Consider the following 22,601-nt stretch of genomic DNA (forward strand, 5'->3'; position numbering starts at 1 on the left):
TCATTTGTTCCAGCGCATGATTGGGTGACTGACAGAAAGTTAATTGACTGCAGTTTTTCTCAGCTCTTAGTCAAATAAGCAATTTGAAGACATCATTTTGTGAGCGGGAGCTAATGAGAAGCACTCATTGGACTAAATTTCATTTAATTAATCAGGAAAAAAATCAATTCAAGCTAAAGCATTATTGAGAATAGTCACTACACTGAGGCAGGACACACAGCTGCTGCTGGGATTGAACCTTACAGGACAAGTCTGTCAAAACACAGGGCCGCCCTCGAGTACCAACAGCTGTACATGTACAGGAAGAATCAACCTGACCCCCACTGGCTTCTGGGATTGAGTGCTTGGGTTTAATGGAATGGAATTAAGTGGAGATACTCCGTCTTCAGGAGCATTTCTGTCTGTTTTCTCTGCAACCTCTGGTCATTTCTGCTTTATACTTCACTCTGCTGCTCACAGTGCTGAATCCGTTAGCTTATCATCAGCAGATCAATCATTAACATTTACCAAGAACAAATACCAAACATTCATCAGCCCACTAAATGTGAGGACTGTGTTTTATATCATTGTATTTAATATCTTTGTGGTTTGTGGTATCTTTATCTGTTATATAATAATCAGCCAAACTCTGGTGGATTGCACAGTTTAAGTGCATGCGTTCATACTGTACTGACGCAACAAATAATTAGATGTCAATTTGACATTTTATACACGATCTTTGGGTTGAATTAGTTCCTGAATCCCTGCCAGGTGAGCTGCTCTGCTGGCAACAATAACTAGTAAACAGAGTTCTCTCTCCTTATTGTTACACTGGATCATCCAATCACCCAAAACCTTTCAGGCTTGGGTGTGTTCAGTGCGTTAACCTCTGGCAGGGATGTCACCTGACCCGTCAAACCACATAGTCCAGGCCGGTGATGCAGTCAGTGACAGGGACAAGTCTCAGTCAACAACAAACCACACTCAAAGTATTGTGCGACCTGCCAACAAGCGCTCCACATGCTTTCTGAGCTGCTGGACAAAAGGCATCTTTGTGTGCACGAACATATGTGTGTATGGGTGCATTATGGTTATTATCAGGTTATTTATTTTACTGTATTCATGCCAGAGGCTAAATGCACAAAACGGTGGATAAGTGACAGTTAGGGCGGCCCGTGTTAAATGCGTGGGTGTGTGTTGTTTTTCTTCGTGTGTGTGTGGTTGTTTGTTTTTGTGTTAGTGTGTGTGTACGTGCTCGGGCAGACTGCGGTATTGACAGCGGCCCGGCAGCGTGGGTGTGATTCACGAGTCGAGAGGCACAGATCTCTTCACCGCCCCTCCCATCCCTCTAACCACCACCAACACCACCTCAGAAGTGCTGCCCTTGCACTGCATCAGCCCTCCCCTCTCTCCCCCACCTCTCCAAAGACTCACCCATGATTGGTTAAGAGGAGGAGGGGGGAAGGGGAGCTCATATTCCACTGCCAGAGTTGGCAGCGTAGCCGCACAATCACAAGCGAGGCTTCAGATATACGGCCAGCCGCTCCGTCCCCTCCTCCACCATTTGTCACAATGCCCCCCCACCTTCACTCCACCTGCTGATGCTTCTACCACAAAATCATCCATAGAGTTGTGTTGATATAGTGAAGATGCATGCTGGGTGAAGCCTGAGTGTGGCGGGAGCCGTGTCCAATGGTTGCCCGGGAACATGCAGCAACAGGCTGTAAATATCACACAGCTGGTGCTGGCAGAACACCCTCAAGGTTGGGCCGCAAACTGAGCCGCGCTGGGTCAGATGAGGGAATTCATCGTCCAAGTTAGACGCCAAACCCCCCCCCCCCACCCCTCCCATCGGCATACCGCACATGATGAACGAGCACCTTAGACTAACCCCTCGTCCCCCCTCCGCTCTAAGACCTGATTCATGCTGAACGTGGAGCTCTGATGCTGGCGAACTGCGCATGAACTTTGGCATTAATGCCTTCATGATGACAGCGACCCTATGTGCAGATAGTTGCAGATTAAAGGGGTAGTGGAACAATTTCCATGTCATTTGGGCGCTCAAAAGAGACATTGAGGCATTAGACGCTAAGAAAATGTTACTGGACTATCAGACCTGTGTTAAAACAATGCCAGGGTGGCACTGGTGGTTCAGGTTATGTTGAATCACTTACATAATCACAAACAGTTTTATCTCATGTCGCTGCGATTTCACGCAATTCACATTTTTAAATGAAGCCTCTGGTGGCATCATTTGTCACTTGTATCGTCCCGTCAGCCCGGATTGAGTGAACACTGAATGATGAATGCATATTGGTGAAATATTGATCCACCCAGACTTCAAACTGAGTGATAGATCAGTCATTTTGATCGGCCTTTGGTACTGCAGAGGCCGTGACTTCAGCAGCTACATGTCGGCATGTTGCTCTCTTCTTGAAACCTGAAGCCCGAAGCCCTTTGCAGATCTCCTGATAACTGAGAAGAGCATTTTCTATACATCAACAGGTCACATGATTTGTAAAGGTATCAGGACACACAGCTCCTGATATGTGTTGGACACTTTGATCCAGCGTAGAGTAACGTGTATTTTCAGGATCAACTGTCACAACGTCTATTCAATAACAACACGTTGGCTTGGACTCCTCTTCTCCTTGGCATCCTCTCTTAATGAACTGAAACAGATTTGTTGCTGATACGAGCAGTTTGGTTTAATATGTGTTTAGATACAGGGTCTATATGTGAACGTTTATTGCCAGTGGCTTGGGGGAAAGAAAATCCCAAACAAAGGAAAAGCCACCCCAACATCCACAATGTCCAGCGTTTCATCGGACAACGTTTTGCAGGAGGCATCAAGTCTGCTGACTGGTGATTCTGTTTGGGATCCAGCGTCAGTATCAAGTCGGAATCTGACATTCAACACTTAACGGGTGAATTTCTTTGCAAATAAACAGTTTATTGCTTCAGTTATTTCCTTAATGTGCTAGATATTGTCGCTAATCGTTATGTTGGTTTGACTTTCATACAGCTACTGGAAATGTTGCCTCACATTTGTGATGGCTTCATTGATTTATTTTATTACATTTCTTTGCATTCATCACAGTTGGCATAAGTACATGCATACTGTCTAAATGATGCTTCAGACTTCATGACTTCTGCACTATGCTCCATCCATTACACCATACGGGACCAGATTAGTGCAGGTTGTCGTAATCACAGTTTGCACTGAAGTGGACGGTGCAGCAGGGGGGGGGGGGGGTCTGCAGTGGTCAGCCCCGGCAGATGTTGGTGCCGTAGTGATGGATATCTCAGCAGTCCTCTGGCATGGCGCCAGCAGCTGAGCACCATCTCCAAACCCCCCCACCCTACCAGCCCCCTGCCGCTGACTGTTATCTCTCTGCTCCAGGCTGCTCTGCTGCCACTTAACACACCAGGGCAGTAAAGGATGGACATGCAATAAGACACATGCAAGCCCACAAACCGATAACCCAAGCTCAGGGCGGACCGATATATTGATGCTTTAATGTTGTTTTGGTGAGCGAGCATGTGAGCAGACTGAGAACACTCCTCTAAAATCACTGGAAATTATTTTAGCACGATGACTGACAATTCTTTTTGGCATTCGTGTTCCCTAACCCAGAGGTTTTTTAAATTGCGAGACGCTTCTCCCCAGGGAGAGTTAAGGGGTAATTTATACTCCTTCTTGGAGTCATAACTCAGTCAAATCTGAACCCACACGTCCATGAACACATTTAGAAATGATAGAATTAAAAAGCCACTCCTCTTAACTGCACAACTTGCCTGAGAATACATTTTTATTCTTTTCTTCAGTATCAAAGTAAGTGATAGTTGTCTGTACATCTAATATGGATACGTTGCAAACAGGAACTGCTAATAGCTAATTCGGCATAACTTTTAATGGTGCCAATTTGGCAAAACGGGGCTAAACATGGGGTCATTCATGGGGAGCAACAGTCTTCATGTTGGCTGAGGTGGGTCCACGGTGTCAGAATTGTAAAACCCCATCCCTACACCAACAGCAAATAAACAAATAAACCTTGAAAATATGTTTTTAGTTCCAGTCTTTTAGATTTCGTTCTGCTCTAATTATCACCTGCATCTGACCCACATATTGTACTGTATCAGTCAGGCCTTAGTGCGCACACAGACAGCCACATCGTCATCTGATTACATCACATCTTCCCTTGTAAAAGCCAACAGAATGCCGTGTAGACTCAAATCACGTCCAACCCAAACACACTAATCTCCTGCTGCATTTTGTGGCATGCGAGTGGTTTGTTTTCTGTGTCATGACTCAGTCACAGCCCCGCAGCCTGTGACACACACAGCTTTTGGCAGAAACATAGGTGGCGATGTATCAGTAATATTGAGGGCAGTATTAGCCTTGAGGATGGCAAAGCAGGTTGTCAGGAGGAAGGTCACCAGTTCACAAACCTCGTCCTGGCTGGGAAAATCTGGGTGACGTGCCCTTTAGCAAGTCACTTAACCCCCGATTGCCGAGGGAAGCTTCTTATTTTGCAACTATAGAAGACTAGTTGTACTGGGAAATTTTGCATAACCGCAAAGCGTGTTGATGCTGAAACAGAACGTCCCCATGTCAACTTTCTCTTCATGAGTAAATGTACGAACCCTAATATCGCCCTCGCTGCTTGTGGCTTTCCACCCACATCGTTGGAATAGAAGATTGGAGCTTTAAAATGTTTAACTGCCGTTGCAACAGATGTCGGGATAACGATCAATGCAACGTTTTCTAACTGTTCTTTTATAGACTCATCTTTGAGGCTGTGACCTGATGTGCCTTCTAAAGTTTAGTGGACACATTTGTACATTAATAGTGTTTCTGCTTCATTTTCATACCGTTCTAAAGCTCAGTTAAAACCTTTTTGTTTTGTTGCCCAGATTCTGTTTTTGCAGGCTTTTTTAAATCATTTTTTCATATGAAACATTTATTTGTAATTTGTCTGATTCATAAGCTGGTTGTGCCGGTGGATACAGCAAATCACATTGTCTAGACAACCAAACACAACAAAACAACATCGGCAATGAAACGTACTGAGATCATTTACAAACTGTGCTGAAGGTTTCCCTTTTTTCACTACCTCAGTACAAATGCGAAGGGAAAGAAGCATCACAGAGCTTTTAGAAACAGTTGCCCAGTTTATCCATAGGGATACAATATTTCAGCATCTGCATTTAAGGACTGTAGAAACGGATGCAGTTCTACTTCAACAGTTCTACTTCAACAGTTTCCTCAGAAGCTCTGAATTCCTTTACTCCAATGTGTGCTTTTATGTCCGTATTCCCAGAGTCCAACTGTCCTTAAAAAATGCAAAAGCAGAGCTTGTCATTGGCCCCTTGTGAAATAAACCGCCTAAGTGTTTTTTAGGCGGTCCCCAGGGTTCTAATCTGGGTCTGCTGAAAATTCCTAATTATCAGCGTTAATCTTTTCCTTGTCCAGAGCCTCCCTGTCGCTCGCTGCTGCTCAGCCAGGCAGCAGACACACTCCAGGCCCTCTGCTTCCCATGTGAGAGCTGAGATTCGGCCTGACATCAGACATGGGAAGCGAGCTCCGGCAGCATGAAGGGTAAAAGGTCGAGACTTGACCACCTCGGGCAGATAAAGCGGCCTTTTCATGTGTGATCAGCCCAGAACCTAAAGACAAATCCCTCAGCGCCCTGCCTTTGAACTTCACCCCAACCGGAGCGAGTCCCCCGCTGGCTTTGTGGCTAACGAAGGCTGCGAGAGAGGATGAACACACACCTCTTCATTATTTAGCTAAATGATGTTACCGACACCTCTTTACTCTGTGCGACGTGAAGACCAGTGACAGGAACAAATGTACAACATATTGGGTACTCTTAAAGTACACTAATGAGGTGATCCACGTAGACTTCATTATGCTTCACCGCTCTCTTTTTATTAAATCTATGCCAGTCAAAAATTTGAAAGAGATGAAGATGAAGAGACGAGTCAAACATGGATTTTAGGAAATGATTGTGCTGAAGGGGCTGGAAGCAGATATTAGAAAGATGTTGCCAATGGTTTGCACATTCAGTTCCTGCAGCTCACTCTAGTTTTCCATGTAGAAACCAGGCTCTCCACACTCTTCCATAATTCATAAGCAACTCATCGCCAAAGCAAAGCCAATTGCATCCACTCTAAACGAGCGTGCAGTGCAGCGCCCACAGCAGCAACAAAAGGAATGTCAGTCTCATGACAGACAATTTCATATTCTTTGTTTCAAAAGAATGGATGGATGTAACTAGAAGGCGTTCTTCTCCTGCTGCTCTCCCAGGTAGAGAGAATGCAGACAATGCTGGAGAGATGGTGTCTGTCCTCATGCCTTTCCAGATGCTTCAGCTCTGTACTGCTGCCACTTTGCTCCCGCTGTCATGTGTGCATACTGCGCCGTGTGTGTGTGTGTGTGCGCACAGTCTGTATGTATATATAGCACGCTATTTTTAAAGCTGAACCACAAATAGTAGAATCGAGGCCTAAAACGGTCCTCGCCTCTGTTGCCATTCCTGGTCTGCTGCCGCCTTCTCATTCATTCATGAGTTTGCATGAATTTGCAGAACCACTGCGAGCTTTCTCTCTCTGCGTTGCCCTTTTTGAAATGTATCGTGTACTAATCCTGTATTTCAGATCGGCGATGTAGCATATCGCAGACCACCCTTATTTCACGGTTAGTTAGACGCATGGCTGAGTTAGACATGCCTTTTTACACTCTTCACATTTCTCTGTGTTGCATGGAATTAGGTCAGCGTTCAGTTTTATATAATAAGGCATAATGTTATTACTGGACACGAAACCGCGTCGGCCAAGCTTGTCGTTAAACGGCGAGCGTCATCGCTGGGAATCTGCCCTCGTACAAGCTCGACATGTCCGGAGAGTCAAAGAAAAGTATGAAAATGGATGTTTTGTGTCGTTGAATGGAGAGTAAAACCTGTTTCCTGTCGAGCGTGCAGTTCAGGATGCTGCTTGGACTCGGTGGCTCCGCTCGGCCTTCGATTGGGGAATCACATTCGGTGTGTCAGGCCGGGGCAGCCGGTTGCCGCGGGCGACCAGCAGATCAGTGATGTGGCGGTGATGCCTCTAATGAAGCTGACACAGCACAGCCTCCCTCCTCGCTGGCCCCTGAGGGCCTCCTGCTCTGCATGTAGCACTACAAACACCCCCCCCCCTCCATGTTTCAGCCCAATGTGCTTCTGATTTGATGGAGCCTCCAATGCTGCATCATTTACTCTCTCGTTGTGTACGAGGGTCCAGAAAATACAGTGTGTAGCTAAAGTGGGTCACAGTATACAAACAAAGCCTCTCTCTCTCTCTCTCTCTCTGTCTCTCTCTCTCTCTCTCCTCTCTCTCTCTCATCATCGGCGCTCTCTCTTCTGGATATGTTACTATATGTAGGATGAGCGAGAAAACGCAAGAGAGAATGACGCGCGCGCGGGAGCTATTAAAACGCCCGAGGCACAAGCTAGCATTACTCTATCGCTTCCGGCAGATCTAGAGCGAGCTATCGCCTCTCTCGCGCTCCCAAGATACTATCGTCTCTCTCTCTCTCTCTCTCTCTCTCTCTCTCTCTCTCTCCCCCTCCCTCTCTCTCTCTCGCTCTCTCCCCCCCTCCCTCCCTCTCTCTCTCCCTCAGAGTCTCATGAATGCTTGTGTGTTGTTGTTTTCAGGAGCTGCCCAGCTGAGGTGAAGGGGAGGGCAGAGGATCCCAGTTCAGCCTGAGTGTAGATGACCTGCCCCCGTAAACAGGACCATGATCTGAAGAGGGCGCTGCACACCGTACCCCACTTCCTCTCCTCCTTCTCCCTCTTTTTTAAGTTATTTTAATTTTTTATTTGTAAATCCACGGGTCGACAGCCTCCCTGCCCGGCTGCTTCCACCAGAGTCCACGTGCACGGAGAGGACACATTGAGAGAGACGACACATTTAAGGAGGAAGAAATACAGCGACCGCCATCTGTGACCTCTGACCTAGCCACACCCCCTCGCCCCTCCCACCGCCACACCGGAAACATGGGGAGGAAAAAGATTCAGATTCAGAGGATCACTGACGAACGCAACAGACAGGTTAGAACCAATTTAATGAGCCAACAATGTCTGAATGTAAAATAAGTTCCTGATTTGACTTCAGTCAGTGATCAGCAACCTTATTACAGCGTCACTCACACAGACGCAGGTGGCAAATCAATGCTTTGACATGCAGTAGCCCTTTAATGCAGGATGAAACTAAACACATAGTTGGTTACATTATGGCGTCCATTTTTGATCGTGAAATTACATTTATCCAATGAATCTGCTGTTGTTGTGTCCTCATGGTTGTTTGCACTTATTGTCGCTTTAGACAAAAGTGATGCAGTAACAGAATCTTGATTTATATTTTATATCTCAGCTCTGATGGTTTCTCTATCTGTCTGATTAAATATGTTAATTTTAAATAAAAGTTTGACGCCGCTCTAAATGCAGTCAGTTTATTAGATAAAACTACAGGTTTCATCATGATGGCGTCCATTGTAAATCACATTTATATTTATCCAAATAATTAGATGTTTAACTGGCTTGAACTCCCCGTATGACTAATGTCATACATCCTTCTCAGATATAATCATATCAACTCGTCCACAAACTAATTCCAGTGGGTGACAGAAAGCTGTAACTCATGCGCTAACGTATTCCCACAGGGATCCTTTCTGTTTCCACATGTCCTATGTAGCATGAACAACATCGTGGCTCTTCTCTCCGCAGCGCATCAACAGAACAATATAATAGCCTCGTGTTTTATGAGGCTCATATGACGCCGCTAAGTAATCTGGGGGGGTTTCAGAGCCCTCCCTTCTTCCCCACAGTGAGAATGAGCAAGAAAGTACGATATTCCCCCCTAAAAACAGCCTCAGTCCCTCTGGTTACATCAGTAGCATTGTCAGAGAGGATGAAAGGGTAAATGATCCATCTAAAATGAGTCAACTGGTAAATGGGCTTCAGTCCATTGAGCAGATTGAGTAATGGATTTGACGTGCCCACCTTCAAAAGCACAGAGAGAAGAAGAAAAACAAGACGCAGAGGGAGAGGGAGCAAGGTGTCTGGCTGAATAAGAGCTGAGCGGTGTGTGAGAGCGAGCCGGCCGCAGGGTTTGGAAAATCATCCTCACTTTTCTCCTCATCAATCTTAGCAGGTTGCATTTCCATAAAGCGGAGTAAAGTGCACCTGCAGGGTTAGGGGAGCATGATGGCTTGTTGTTCATCGGTAAACAATTGGACGTAAAGGAGCAGGAGATGTGGCGCTTCGTGCTCAGGCGGGCTCGGGTTAATGGAGCCAGCGTCTGCGTCAGCCGTCCAACAGTTTGTCAATAAGGCGATGCTCTCGGTGGCAACACAGGGTCGTAGTGTCACAATCAAATATTACTCTTTGACCTCGATCAGGTGATTGAACCAACAGCAAATGTATTTTTAATCACCGCGTGCTGAACATCTGTATTGAAAACAGCTGTGTATCGGATCTGTGCTTGTCAGATACTTTCATCCACACAATGAAACATGATTCAGTTGTTCCATCGGCAACATTCAGAACCAGGCTGAAGTGGAACACACTATCAGGCTTTCTACACGCTCGCTTCAGCTAATGAACAGTGCAGCTTCTGAAAGGAAAGTACACGCAGCCCGTCACCCTCCTACATGTTGATTCAGAGACGCCGCCATAAGCTCCACAGAATAAACAGCGTTCAGAGTGTGGGCCCTGGTTGGAAACACGACAGCATCTCAAATACCACATTTCATCCGGAGACAAAGAAACACGAGGAACAGGGAACAGAGCTGCAAATGTTTTCTAAATGTTGGATAGTGTTTGTCACAGAGAGAAAGGGTTGATTACTCAGCGTGACCCTTCGGAGAAACCATGAATCCATAATCATAAATGTAAAGCCCAGTCAAAGCTGAGCAACGTGGTTAAAGGTCAGTTGTCAGGTGACTCTTGTAGAGTTTTATTAGTATAAAGCAGAAAATAGTGAGGAAATAAAAACATAAGGAAAGAATTCAACTCTTGTGTTCGTACCAAACTATTTAGTATTTAGTTTGGCCTCCGCCCTGAAGTTAAAGATCATACAGCAGCTCTGGAGCCGTGGATTTGCTCAGCTGAGGCTCATGGGTATTGTAGTATTTAGAGCCACCAAACCTGATTTCTCAGAAACAAAGTTGGAGCTGCTTGTTCTGGTCGTGTTTGTCTCCAGGATAATGTCGCTCACACCTACAGCTTTATGTCGTGTTACCATCGTTGGGTCCCTCAGAGCGCGTCCTTACAGCGGGGAATACAACATGGCACCATTGTGGCTGAATTCATCCAGAACTGACCAGAATCAGAGCAGCTGCAGGTTGTAGTGACACAGATCATGTTAAGCTCCATGATTGGATGTCTCTGAAATGAGTCGTAGTTAACTTATCTCCTTTTTTACTTTTTGGACTTTTGATCAAAGAAGCAGATCTTGTTATTGTTTCTTTATACTGACGAGTTGATCGGGAGACGAGTCCGTCAAGCTTTGGAAACGCCTCAGCCAGCGCCGGCGTCAGCGAGAACCCGATGCCTGAAATAACTCGTCCGTGTTGACAATGTGATTAAAAGTAAAGGTTGAGGTGGGAGAAGTTCTTCATTTCACTTGAGAACCCCCCACATGTCTCCACACAGCAACACGTAACACTTTAGTCACGTTACAAGATCATGGGAATCTAGTTCTAACTGTGTGACTGTAAGCTAGCAAATGAAAGGGAGCGTTCAGCAACAGGAAGCAGCGAGAGGAGGTTGCGGTTGTCAGTGGTGGTTTCCTCATCCATCTGCCACACAACCACAACCTTGCCAAGACACACACACACACACACATACACACACACACACACACAACCACTCGCCCCCTTTCTTTCTTTCTTTCTTTCTCTCCTCACTGAGTTCGTCTTATTCTTCAGTTGCCATTGGTTACCTGGCTCTCTTCTTAATGTCAATTACCTCCAGCTTGTTTATCCTTTTGTGGCGAACGGGGGGGGATTGAAACTCCGAGCCGGGGTCACCGCCGCCGCTGCCCACTTTCTCTGAGAAGAGAAGAAGAAACGGGGGTTTTTATGGAGACGTTGGGAGTCACTGTGTTTGTGTTGGCGCTGCTGGTGTGACCTCATCGTTTGTTAGCGGCGCAGTTGTTGTTGTTTGCAAGCGGCTTGTGTCTCCATCACCCGGCGCTCTCGTTATCCCGCGCAGACGTAATTTCCTCCCTTTCCAACATCACCACATCATTTATGTGCTCATTCTGTGCGAGAGAGGGAGGGGGGAGAGCAGGGGGGAGATATGTAGATAGGCAGAGAGATAAAGATGGGGGAGGAGGAGGGGGGAGAGCGAGGGAGGTGAGATGATGGTAGCAGTGTGTGATGAGGTGGGAAATGGGGGCGGAGGGGAGGCGGTTGCCCATGGATACGACCCCCGATATAATTTGATTTGTGGCAGCAGGAAGCAATGAGTGAGCGAGCACGAAAGGAGGGAGGGAGGGGGGGGAGGATGTGGGAAGAAAAAAAAAAGCGAGGAGAGAGAGAGAAAAGAGGAAGAGAAAATAAGAGGCGAAGGAGGAGGAAGGAGAGAATAAGAGGCGAAGGAGGAGGAAGGAGAGAATAAGGGGCGAAGGAGAGAATAAGGGGCGAAGAAGAGGAGGAAGGAGAGAGTAAGGGGCGAAGGAGAGAATAAGGGGCGAAGGAGAGAATAAGGGGATGAGGAAGGAGAGAATAAGGGGCGAAGAAGGAGAAAGGAGAGAATAAGGGGATGAGGAAGGAGAGAATAAGGGGCGAAGGAGGAGAATAAGGGGCGAAGGAGGAGGAAGGAGAAAATAAGGGGAGGAGGAAGGAGAGAATAAGAGGCGAAGGAGGAGGAAGGAGAGAATAAGAGACGAAGGAGAAGGAAGGAGAGAATAAGAGGCGAAGGAGAGGAATAAGAGGCGAAGGAGGAGGAAGGAAGAGAATAAGAGACGAAGGAGAAGGAAGGAGGAGAATAAGGGGCGAAAGGAGAGAATAAGGGGCGAAGGAGGAGGAGGAAGGAGAAAATAAGGGGAGGAGGAAGGAGAGAATAAGGCGAAGGAGGAGGAAGGAGAGAATAAGAGGCGAAGAAGGAGGAAGGAGAGAATAAGGGGCGAAGGAGAGAATAAGGGGCGAAGGAGGAGGAAGGAGAAAATAAGGGGAGGAGGAAGGAGGAGAATAAGAGGCGAAGGAGGAGGAAGGAGAGAATAAGGGGCGAAGGAGGAGGAAGGAGAGAATAAGGGGCGAAGGAGGAGGAGGAAGGAGAGAATAAGAGACGAAGGAGAAGGAAGGAGAGAATAAGAGGCGAAGGAGAGAATAAGAGGCGAAGGAGGAGGAAGGAGAGAATAAGGGGCGAAGAAGGAGAAAGGAGAGAATAAGGGGCGAAGGAGAGAATAAGGGGCGAAGGAGGAGGAGGAAGGAGAAAATAAGGGGAGGAGGAAGGAGAGAATAAGGCGAAGGAGGAGGAAGGAGAGAATAAGAGGCGAAGAAGGAGGAAGGAGAGAATAAGAGACGAAGGAGGAGGAAGGAGAGAATAAGAGACGAAGGAGAAGGAAGGAGAGAATAAGAGGAGAAGGAGGAGGAAAGAGAGAATAAGGGGCGAAGGAGGAGGAAGGAGAGAATAAGGGGAGGAGGAAGGAGAGAATAAGGGGCGGAGGAGGAAGGAGAAAATAAGGGGCGAAGGAGGAGGAAGGAGAAAATAAGGGGAGGAGGAAGGAGAGAATAAGACGCGAAGAAGGAGGAAGGAGAGAATAAGTGGCGAAGGAGAGAATAAGACGCGAAGAAGGAGGAAGGAGAGAATAAGAGGCGAAGAAGGAGGAAGGAGAGAATAAGAGGCGAGGAAGGAGAGAATAAGAGGCGAAGGAGGAGGAAGGAGAGAATAAGAGGCGAAGGAGGAGGAAGGAGAGAATAAGGGATGAGAGAGGCTTAAACATGTCGGGCACGGGCGGAAAAAGGAGCGAGAGATATGCGAGATGCAGAGATTGTGAGACAGAACGATGGAGAGATTGAAGGTCTCGCATGGCGGCTCTGCTGGCTTTCATCCTCCACGTCTCTATCTCATCTCCACCTCTCTATCTCTCCCTCGCTCTCCTTCCTTATTCAATTCATTTCAATTACACTCCGTTCAAACCTGCGCTGCCGGCGGAGCAGCCAAAGAAATATGTGTATCGGTGAACATTCATTATTTTAATATCAATGGATCATCTACACCTTGTTTTTCTTACCGTATTATTACAGTACAATATAATGACCATAAACGGACCTGAACTACTGTCGGCCTCTGACGTGTTTTATATTAAAATAAACTCAAAATATATACTTTTAAGAAGAAAAATAATTCAAATAATATTACCTGGTTAGAAAAATAATACAAATAATATTACCTGGTTAGAAAAATAATACAAATTAAATAAAAATGAATATAAATGAATGTCACTTTTAGTTTTTAAGCTATAATCGTTTTTTCTGTAAACAAATCCATTAAATTAAACTTGGTTTCCAGGTGGTCGTGGATCACATACTGTCGCACAGACACTTCCCAGAATGCCACAGGCCACGCCCCCTTTTCAGTGATGTCACGGCAGGTGTTTTATTTACGTCCTTCGTAATAATTCCAGATAATTCCAGCATCCCATCTGTGCACACACTTTCTATTTGCATTGCTGCCATATCAAGCAGCAGATATTGTATCAGTACCTGAAGCTTCTCCTTCTCCACATTTCTTAATCTTTCTGTGTGTGTGTGTGTGTGTGTGTGTGTGTGTGTGTGTGTGTGTGTGTGTGTGTGTGTGTGTGTGTGTGTGTGTGTGTGTGTGTGTGTGTGTGTGTGTGTGTGTGTGTGTGTGTGTGTGCAATCCTGTGTGTTTAATCCAAACAAAGAGAAATCTCCCTGGATTGTAAATACCAGTTGGTTATAACAGGGAAGCGATTCTGAAGCCAACACGGAGACAACAAGGGACCCTGTGCTTCAGCAACACTCCCAGCTCTGCTTGTTCACAACTGAGGGTGTGTGTGTGTGTGTGTGTGTGTGTGTGGAAAAGAGAGAAATAACTTGTGATAAAAGGAGAGTGTGGAAAAGAGAGCGAGAGGTGAGAGTGTGTGACATAGAAAGAGAGCATGGAAAAGAGCATAACAGAGTGTGAAAACGTGTGTGTGTCTCTCTCTCTCTCAGTGTGTGTGTGTGTGTGTGTGTGTAAACAACAGAGCATGTTTAGACATTCTGTCTAGAAGTCTGTTTCCTAAAGCACACAGTACTTTCATACAATCAATCCTGCAAACTATCAGTCGTAGCGCACGACTTTAAAACTGTTATTTTATGTTGCTCAAATTAAACTTCTGTTATCCAGCAAGTTTAGCCTTAAAGGAATATTTCAACATTTAGGGAAATATGTGACTTTGCTGTCTTCAGATCAGGGTGACTATTTCTTTACTTCCAGCCTTTTACAGAATTGCTTTAAACTAAAATGAATAATTATTTGTGTTTCCAGCTGCAAGAAGAAAGTGTGTCTGTGTGTGTGTGTGTGTGTGTGTGTGTGTGTGTGTGTGTGTGTGTGTGTGTGTGTGTGTGTGTGTGTGTGTGTGTGCACATATATGAAGATATTCTCTGCAGACCCCCGATGTGTTATTGACAGACTCCTGTCACCAGGAACGTCACTGAGTCTGAGTGCGATAGCTGCATGTTGAGACCCTTTAATCAACATTTGTATTATATATCATGACTTCTTTATGGTATTGCGGTCGCTGACAACACATGTTGTGTGCGAGGAGCAAACACACAGTCAGCCGTCACAGAGAGAGTCGGAGGAAACTGAAAAGGTTAGGAAGAAGTTATCGTCGTTTCTGTGTATATTCTCCATTTGTTCCAGTTCACACCCTGCAGTCCCACCAGACATGTCCTTCCCTGTGTAATAAGAAGTTCTTACAGTATCTGTGGTCCCTCGCATGTTCCCGGGCCTCGGGCCAGCTCTGGGCCACGTTATCAATCATCAGGGCGGCTTCAACACATACTTATCTTAAAACAAGAACCAAAATGTGAAGGGTGACGTAGTTCCTCCGTCCACAGTTCAGCTTGAGAGAACTTTCCTTTACAGGATAAAGCAGATTGAACATATGCATTTCATATAATGTATTATTAAAAATGGAACATTGACCAACATCCTCTCCTCTTGTTCTGATCTCCGTCCACCAGGTGACGTTCACCAAGCGGAAGTTCGGTCTGATGAAGAAGGCGTACGAGCTGAGCGTCCTGTGCGACTGCGAGATCGCCCTCATCATCTTCAACCACTCCAACAAGCTGTTCCAGTACGCCAGCACCGACATGGACAAGGTCCTGCTCAAGTACACCGAGTACAACGAGCCGCACGAGAGCCGGACCAACGCCGACATCATCGAGGGTAACGCGTGGGAGGGAGGGCGGGGGGGGGGGGTCTAAATGTAACAAAGTACATCGATCTGAACTTGATGGACTCGAGACCTTTTCATTTCCTTCCTGGAATGTGTTGTTTTGTGCGTGTGGACAGAGTAGCTACTGTCTATCCTGCTCTTTGATGGTGCATCACACCATCGCTTGGTACTAAAACAAGAGTTTATTTTCCCTGGTGGGATCATTAAGATCTATCCTATCCTAAACTAATCTAATCTCGGCCTCTGCAGACTCATTCAGAGTTAATTAAGTTTAGTCCAGTCTATCAAGGCCGATCCAGTTCACTGCAGAGCAGCTGGTTACACTGAGTGTGAACTGCTAACACACCTGTGCTTCAAAAACAGCACTCAGATATTTACACTTTGTGTTTCTCCACAGTTACCGGGTTCTACAGCCAACGAGGTCACGTTAAAGGAATAGTTTGACCTTTTGTGAAATATATTTATTTGGTTTCTTGCTGAGAGTTCGATGAGAAGGACGAGCCACGCGTTCATTAGCTTAGCTTAGCATAAATATCTCCACCTTCCAGCTGCTTTTAATCTCATTAACTAATGTTTTCTGAGTCTTGATGCTAAGCTAACGTCTCCTGGCTGTAGTTTTATACAGGGCTGGAAGATCTGGACTAAAATGGGGAATGGGACATTTTTCGAGATGGTTTTATCGCCTAGCTTCACATTTATAAGAGTCACGTCTAACTCTCTGCAAGAAAGCGAATAAGTGTGTTTTCTTCCAAACGTTTGCTCTGCTCTACGGAGAAAATGGAGACTAGTCGTGTCCAGAGTCTTATCCAGTGTTGTGGATGTTGTACTCTGGCTCACTGCCTGCAGGGAGGGCAGAGGTAGGGACAGCTGGGCCTCCCCCCCTCACCCCCCCCTCACCCCTCTGGCATCAGCCCCGTTGTTACCCAGAGACTTCTCCCACAACAACAACGAGCCGAAGGAGGAACCAATTGAAAACCGACTTGGCACAAAATGGCCACCAGATAGAAGACGAGCTTGTTGAGCGGCTACAAACATGTTCGCTCGTTTACATAAGAGGTCAGCGAGGAGGGACGGTGCGAGGGCGATGGTTCAGTTTGGTTTTTCTGTTTTTGTAATAAGACTACACTTATTTCCGAACGTCTTTCTTCCCTGTGGGGGAAACAAGCTTCACGAGAGCTCGTCAGGCGAACACGCAGCACATTCACATGCCTTGCTGACCCTATTATACATAATGGCCCTCTCATGAATTGAACACGAGATGGTTGGGTATGATTCAGCGAGCCGTGTGCACTGCAGTACAGCACTTAGGCTTCATATGGAGCGTCGACTCAAAGCTGCAGCTTTCACTGTTTTTCTCACTTGTTTTTACACGTACAGCTGCAAACATCTGGTCACATGTTGTGACGCAGCTTATTGTCGAAATCTATCATATATTCATATTAACAATATTCCAAGATGGCACCGAGAGGAGGCGCTGTGACACAACAACATATTTCTGAATTACTGGAGAGTTTGTCTGATCGGCCACACGTGGAGCCAAGGTCAAAGAACAGAGGAACAATAATGCTTCTAATGGGAGTTAACGAAACATTTCCTTTATAAACAAACACCGACCTGTCTCAGAAACGGTGACACCAAATGATCGGCTGTGTTTTTAAATTGAATATGTTATTATAAGAAGCCCAGAGGCTTCACAGATTGTTTGATTCATCTCATAAACCCCTGGGAGTCTCCTCCGACCTCAAACTGCTGCTTCAAGGCCTCGTTCTTCTCCAGGTTGTCTGAAACTTTCCTAAAACATCGCAATCACTCGCGAGCCGGAGGTGCTTCAAACCCAGCTGGTGGACCCTTCCACTGCAGCAGAACCCCGGAACATGTTTAAGGAACTGAGCAGCCTTGTTTTGAAATGACCGACCTCATGTAGACGCAGGGAGTGAACAGGATCTGTTCTGGAGGTCGTACTTCTCAAAGACCCAGGAAGTGTTGAGTTCAGGGCTGCTGCAGCTCCAGCTTTCATTCACACATGAAGCACTGGGTTCTTTACCGGTCGACTGTTGTTTTGTTAATCCCTCATTGGACTAACACTGCAGTCGTTTACTTCCTGTATCGGGGGAAACGGGGCTTGAGGTTGATAACGGATGAAATCTTTGTGAAAGTGTCGCTGAAGCAGTTTTGTGTTTGAGTGGGCAGAAGGTAAGACTGAGGAGGCAACGTTTATATGTCTTCCTCCCACTGTCACTTCCTCTCTTCCTCTCACCCCTCCTCCTCTCCTTCCTGCCTCCTAATCTCTTGATTCACTCGGTCACGACCATTTCTCCCTTCTTTTCTTATCCTTCTCTCTCTGTCTGTCTCAGAGTGTCAGCAGTAAAGCCTTTCTGTAGGCTGTATCTCCAGCTGCAGATGGCTCTTAAGTGTGTGTGTGTGTGTGTGTGTGTGCATGTGTGTGTGTGTGCGTGTGTGTGTACCCGCGTGTGTGTGTGTGCGCACCCCGTGGCAGGGCGTTGGGCTGCTCCGGGCCACATCAGCTCAAGCTCCACTGGCCCTGTTTGTGTGCGTACATGTGTTTGTGTTTTCAAGTGTGTCACTCTTTCTCTGTGTGTGTGTGTGTGTGTGTGTGTGTGTGTGTGTGTGTGTGTGTGTGTGTGTGTGTGTGTGTGTGTGTGTGTGTGTGTGTGTGTGTGTGTGTGCATAAGTCCACCTCTCTCTGCTTGCACGCTCTGCAGCAGCCCATGAGAACGCCTCATACAATATTCAGTCCTGGTTAGCCTCTCTGTGTGTCGATTTCTATCTGTCTGTGTGTGTGTGTGTGTGTGTCCTACATGGGAGCTTCCCTGCTATACCGGCCTGTATACTCCCCACCTCCACCCACAGGTCCTCTCTGCAGGCCAGGAGGCGTTTAGCAACTTTGTGCAGCGTCTGTCCTCAGCTGTCCTCTTCGCCAGATGTGCTGCAGCACACGCCTCGTGGTTAAGCGGGTGTTAGTGTCGTCTGTGCCAGCCATTATCCATTAATCCTAAAACTTTTTTGCATTTGCAAGTGGCATTTTGAATCATTAAGACTGGAAAAATTCCTCAAAACCTTCATTTGAGAATAGGCGCACATGGCGACACTAGAGCAGCACGTTTAACTTAATGAGCGTACGACACGGTGCGTATGTAAAACCTTAATCTGCTAGATACAGCCAGTACATAGAGGCTCTGAATATATAGTGGAGGAAACATTAAAGTACCTCAAGATCAAATGTGAAGCATAAAGCCAGTGTTACTAAATGTTTCTTCATTTTAGGAAATCATATAAAAAGTAATTAAACACAAACCACAGTTGTTAAAACCACTGTTCCCTGTAGTTTGGGAGTAGATGGTGCATGTGTTGAGGACGTCAGCTGCACACTAATGATATTCTTGATCATGTGAGATGTTTCATGTCCTGCTGCATTAAAAGCCTTTTAGAGGCAGAGCGCCTTTACTTCCTTCACTTTCCTAGAAAGTCTTTTCTGTGAAACATTGAGAGACGAAGCAACGAAATCCATCTGAATGAATGAATGAATTGTTTTCCCTGAACAGACGAGGTCGTTCTGTGATTTGTGTCCAAACTCCTCTTCCTCCTCCTCTTCCTCCCCATGTTTGAGTTGTTCTCCGTCGGCCTCGATGTTTATTTGGGTCACATTTCCACGACTGGTCACATGACACTTGACATTGGGAGCAGCCGATGTGACGGTATGGATGAATTCTAGGATGATTATTAAAGAGTATCTGCACATGGTGTAACATCGCTGAGTCGCAGCGAGTGACACACACAGAGATGGTAATTGGATAGTCACAAAATGTGCCCGTTTGCCGCTCTGCCTCTGTGAATCACTCCAAGCAAGTGCTTTTGATTATGAATTATGAAGTGTGGATATAGTCACACACACACACACACACACGCACACGCACACGCACACACTCGTGTCCTTTGGTTTGTGTATGGTCACCCTGCATGTACAGTACATGCACGCAGCAATGTCCCTGTATGCTTAGAAGCACTTAACTTCACATCTTTGTGTGTGTTTATGTGTGTGTGTGTGTGTGTGTGTGTGTGTGTGTGTGTGTCTGTGTGCATATGCATGGACTTCATCACATGGTTAAACATTCCTTCACTCCAGTGCAAGGCTAAGAGGCAATACATATGCACACACAGCCTCTCTCTGAGAGATGTGTGTGTGTGTGTGTGTGTGTGTGTGTGTGTGTGTGTGTGTGTGTGTGTGTGTGTGTGTGTGTGTGGGCAGCCTGCCTCTCCTGCCAGGATGTGTTAATCCGCTTGACTGCAGATCCCAATCAGGGCCAGGGAAGGAAGAGAGCGAGGGGCAGAGGGAACACGAGCGAGTGAAATGCTAAAAGAGCCGCAATGAATAGTCGAGGAGAGAAAGCAAGATGGGCGGAGAAGGGGATGCCCTTTTTTTCTTTTAAGCAGCTCAAGGAAGGCAGATCTCTCCAGCGCGCCTCGCCACAGGGGCTTAAGGACTTTGGGCGCCGCCCCGATCCTCCTGGGCCGCGGCCAGGGGAGCCTCACGTATCGCAGAACACCACTTGACAGGATTTGCCATTTAGTAACCGATTCTGTTCGCCGCCATGATCGCTTCAACACTCAGAAACTATACGAGCCCAACATCTAACTGTCTTTACCCGCTGACCCCCCCTCACACACTCAGGTGGGCGGTGATGCCTCTGTTTACAGATGCTCCCTCTCAGATAATCCTGCTTTGCTGTCCAAACTCTCAGGACCATCTACAACCTGATCCTAATCCTAATCAAGACGACGTCACACAGAGCTGCAGCACTTACACACAGACTGAGTCATGAGCTTTCTGTTTCCGTATTAAAGTGAATATCTATTTAAATAATGCAGAATTTTATGAGTAAACTTTTTATTTTGCGTGATGTCGAGTTGACTTTGAGACTTTACATAGTGTTAGCGCAAATAAAACCTTCTGAAGAACGACGTTAAGACGATTCAGAGATCACACACACACACGTCTGATTATATCTTTATATTTCTGCTCCAGCAGCTGCGTTGACACTTTGATTGTGAGGCTCGAAGGTACGAAGGTGAGTCATCACATGAGGGATGTGGGGGGTTAATGGGAAGCCATTATTACATTACATTATTACAACAGCAGTTTAAGGTCAAGGACTTCACAAAGATGTCTTCTATCAGTGACTACCTTTACATGCACAACATATTTCAGTTGTCAAATCTTATTCTGAAAAAGAAACATTTCCCACGAAGCTGTTTCCATGACTATGCAGACGTTTTTCCATTTCCTCCGGTCCCCGTGCGTACCCAAAATCCTGTTGATGTCCCACGTCTTTGATTATGTTTAGAAATAGGTGGGTGAGTGTAAATGTGGGCGTTCCTTTAGGGCGTGCAACTTCAGTCCGTTTGTGTGCAACGCATCGAGCGTACTGTACGCAGGCGTGTGCAACGCAATCGAACGTAACTGTACGCGGCGTGTGCAACGCATCGAGCGTACGGTACGCAGGAGTGTGCAACGCATCGAGCGTACTGTACGCAGGAGTGTGCAACGCATCGAACGTACTGTACCAGGCGTGTGCAACGCATCGAACGTACTGTACGCAGGCGTGTGCAACGCATCGAACGTACTGTACCAGGCGTGTGCAACGCATCGAACGTACTGTACCAGGCGTGTTGCAACGCATTCGAACGTACTGTACGCAGGCGTTGGTGCAACGCATCAAACGTACTTTACGGCAGGCGTGTGCAACGCATCGAGCGTACTTGTACGCAGGCGTGTGCACGCATCGAACTTACTTTACGGCAGGCGTGTACTTTACGCAACGTACTGTACGCAGGCGTGTGCAACACTTCGAGCGTACTGTACGCAGGCGTTTGCAACGCATCGAGCGTACTGTACGCAGGCGTTTGCAACGCTTCGAGCGTACTGTACGCAGGCGTGTGCAACGCATCGAACGTACAGTACGCAGGCGCGTGTTCCAAATGTGTTGAAGACAAAGCGCAGTGGAGCCTCACGCTCGTCTGTTCTGTGCAGAGCTGAGATCTTGACCCTTCTTGAATAGCTCTACATTGAAACGAGACAAGACTCCATTAAAAAGATAAGTTCTGGAAGTCTTTGATTGATGAATTAGTGACTCATTTCCAGACTCGTAACGATGAACACCCTCCTTAAATAACAACCCCACAACAAAAGCTGCATTTGTGGAGCTAAAGTGTTCATTAATGGAGCCGCAGCGTTGAGTTCGGCCTCCATCCAGAGATCTTATCTGTGACGGCCGAGGAGGGACGTCCTCTGTACCCAAGCAAGGCGTCCCGAGAGCCGGCAGGAGCCGGTCCATTAACCTCACGGATAAATAACTCCAGTCGCAGGTGACGGCTGCTTGGGCGCTGATGGGTTACCAAACAGAAAGGACGCTTGTGCACGAAGATACAACTGCAAAGACAAAGCACTGAACACAGTGAACACGACGTGTTCGATGCTTCGTTTTCCACCGTTCTGACTCTTTATTTTATTTTTCCGTTTACCAATAGGTGACCTTAAAGGTTAATCTCAGACATTCCACGTTAGCGTGTTCAGCGAGCAGTGAACGAGACGTTTCCTCGCGTCTCGCAGCGACACAAGAAACTAACACTGCTGAGCTATAATACAACGTGTGTGTGTGTGTGTGTGTGTGTGTGTGTGTGTGTGTGTGTGTGTGTGTGTGTGTGTGTGTGTGTGTGCACTAAGATGCAGAAGTAACAGCAACACTGGATTCAAACTCCCACATTTTTATTAGACTGAATTTGTTTTGATCTGAGTTTGTGTACAAATACCAAAACAAAACTTTATTTACACTTCACTTTGACGAATGTAAATGTTTGTGATATTTTTAAGGGAAGCCACATTTCTCAAATGTTGTTGTTTTTTCTTGCCTGTATAAAATATTCCAACTTTGTGGAAGAAGAAAACAACATCAGGAATCTGAGCACAAACTTTCAGTCAGGCCGTTTTATTTCTACAGCCCAGTATCACAAATGTGCCTCAGAGGGTTTCACAGTCTGAATATTTTAGTACACCTTCTATACTTAGACCCTCGCGTCAGACAAAGAGATAGAAACATGAGCAATGAAACCTCCGGAAGAGTAAGAGAGGAAGGGTCCCT

General features: G+C 46.4%; 1 protein-coding gene across 12 annotated transcripts in view; it reads left to right on the forward strand.

Moving 5' to 3' along the window:
• Positions 1-22,601, forward strand: part of mef2d (myocyte enhancer factor 2d) — a 91,393-nt gene that overhangs the window by 25,714 nt on the left and 43,078 nt on the right. For 4 of the 12 annotated variants that reach the window (XM_029450745.1, XM_029450753.1, XM_029450747.1 and 1 more), the window contains exons 1-2: positions 14,717-14,856; positions 15,230-15,434. In XM_029450745.1, coding sequence (XP_029306605.1) covers positions 14,767-14,856; positions 15,230-15,434 — 295 coding nt within the window. In that variant the 5' untranslated portion in view covers positions 14,717-14,766. Of the gene's footprint in view, positions 1-7,679; positions 8,076-14,716; positions 14,857-15,229; positions 15,435-22,601 lie in introns of those variants that run through there. The other 8 variants (XM_029450750.1, XM_029450751.1, XM_029450746.1 and 5 more) reach the window with 5 other exon arrangements.

This window comes from Cottoperca gobio, chromosome 16 (genome assembly GCF_900634415.1).
Source record: "Cottoperca gobio chromosome 16, fCotGob3.1, whole genome shotgun sequence".
NCBI lineage: Eukaryota > Metazoa > Chordata > Actinopteri > Perciformes > Bovichtidae > Cottoperca > Cottoperca gobio.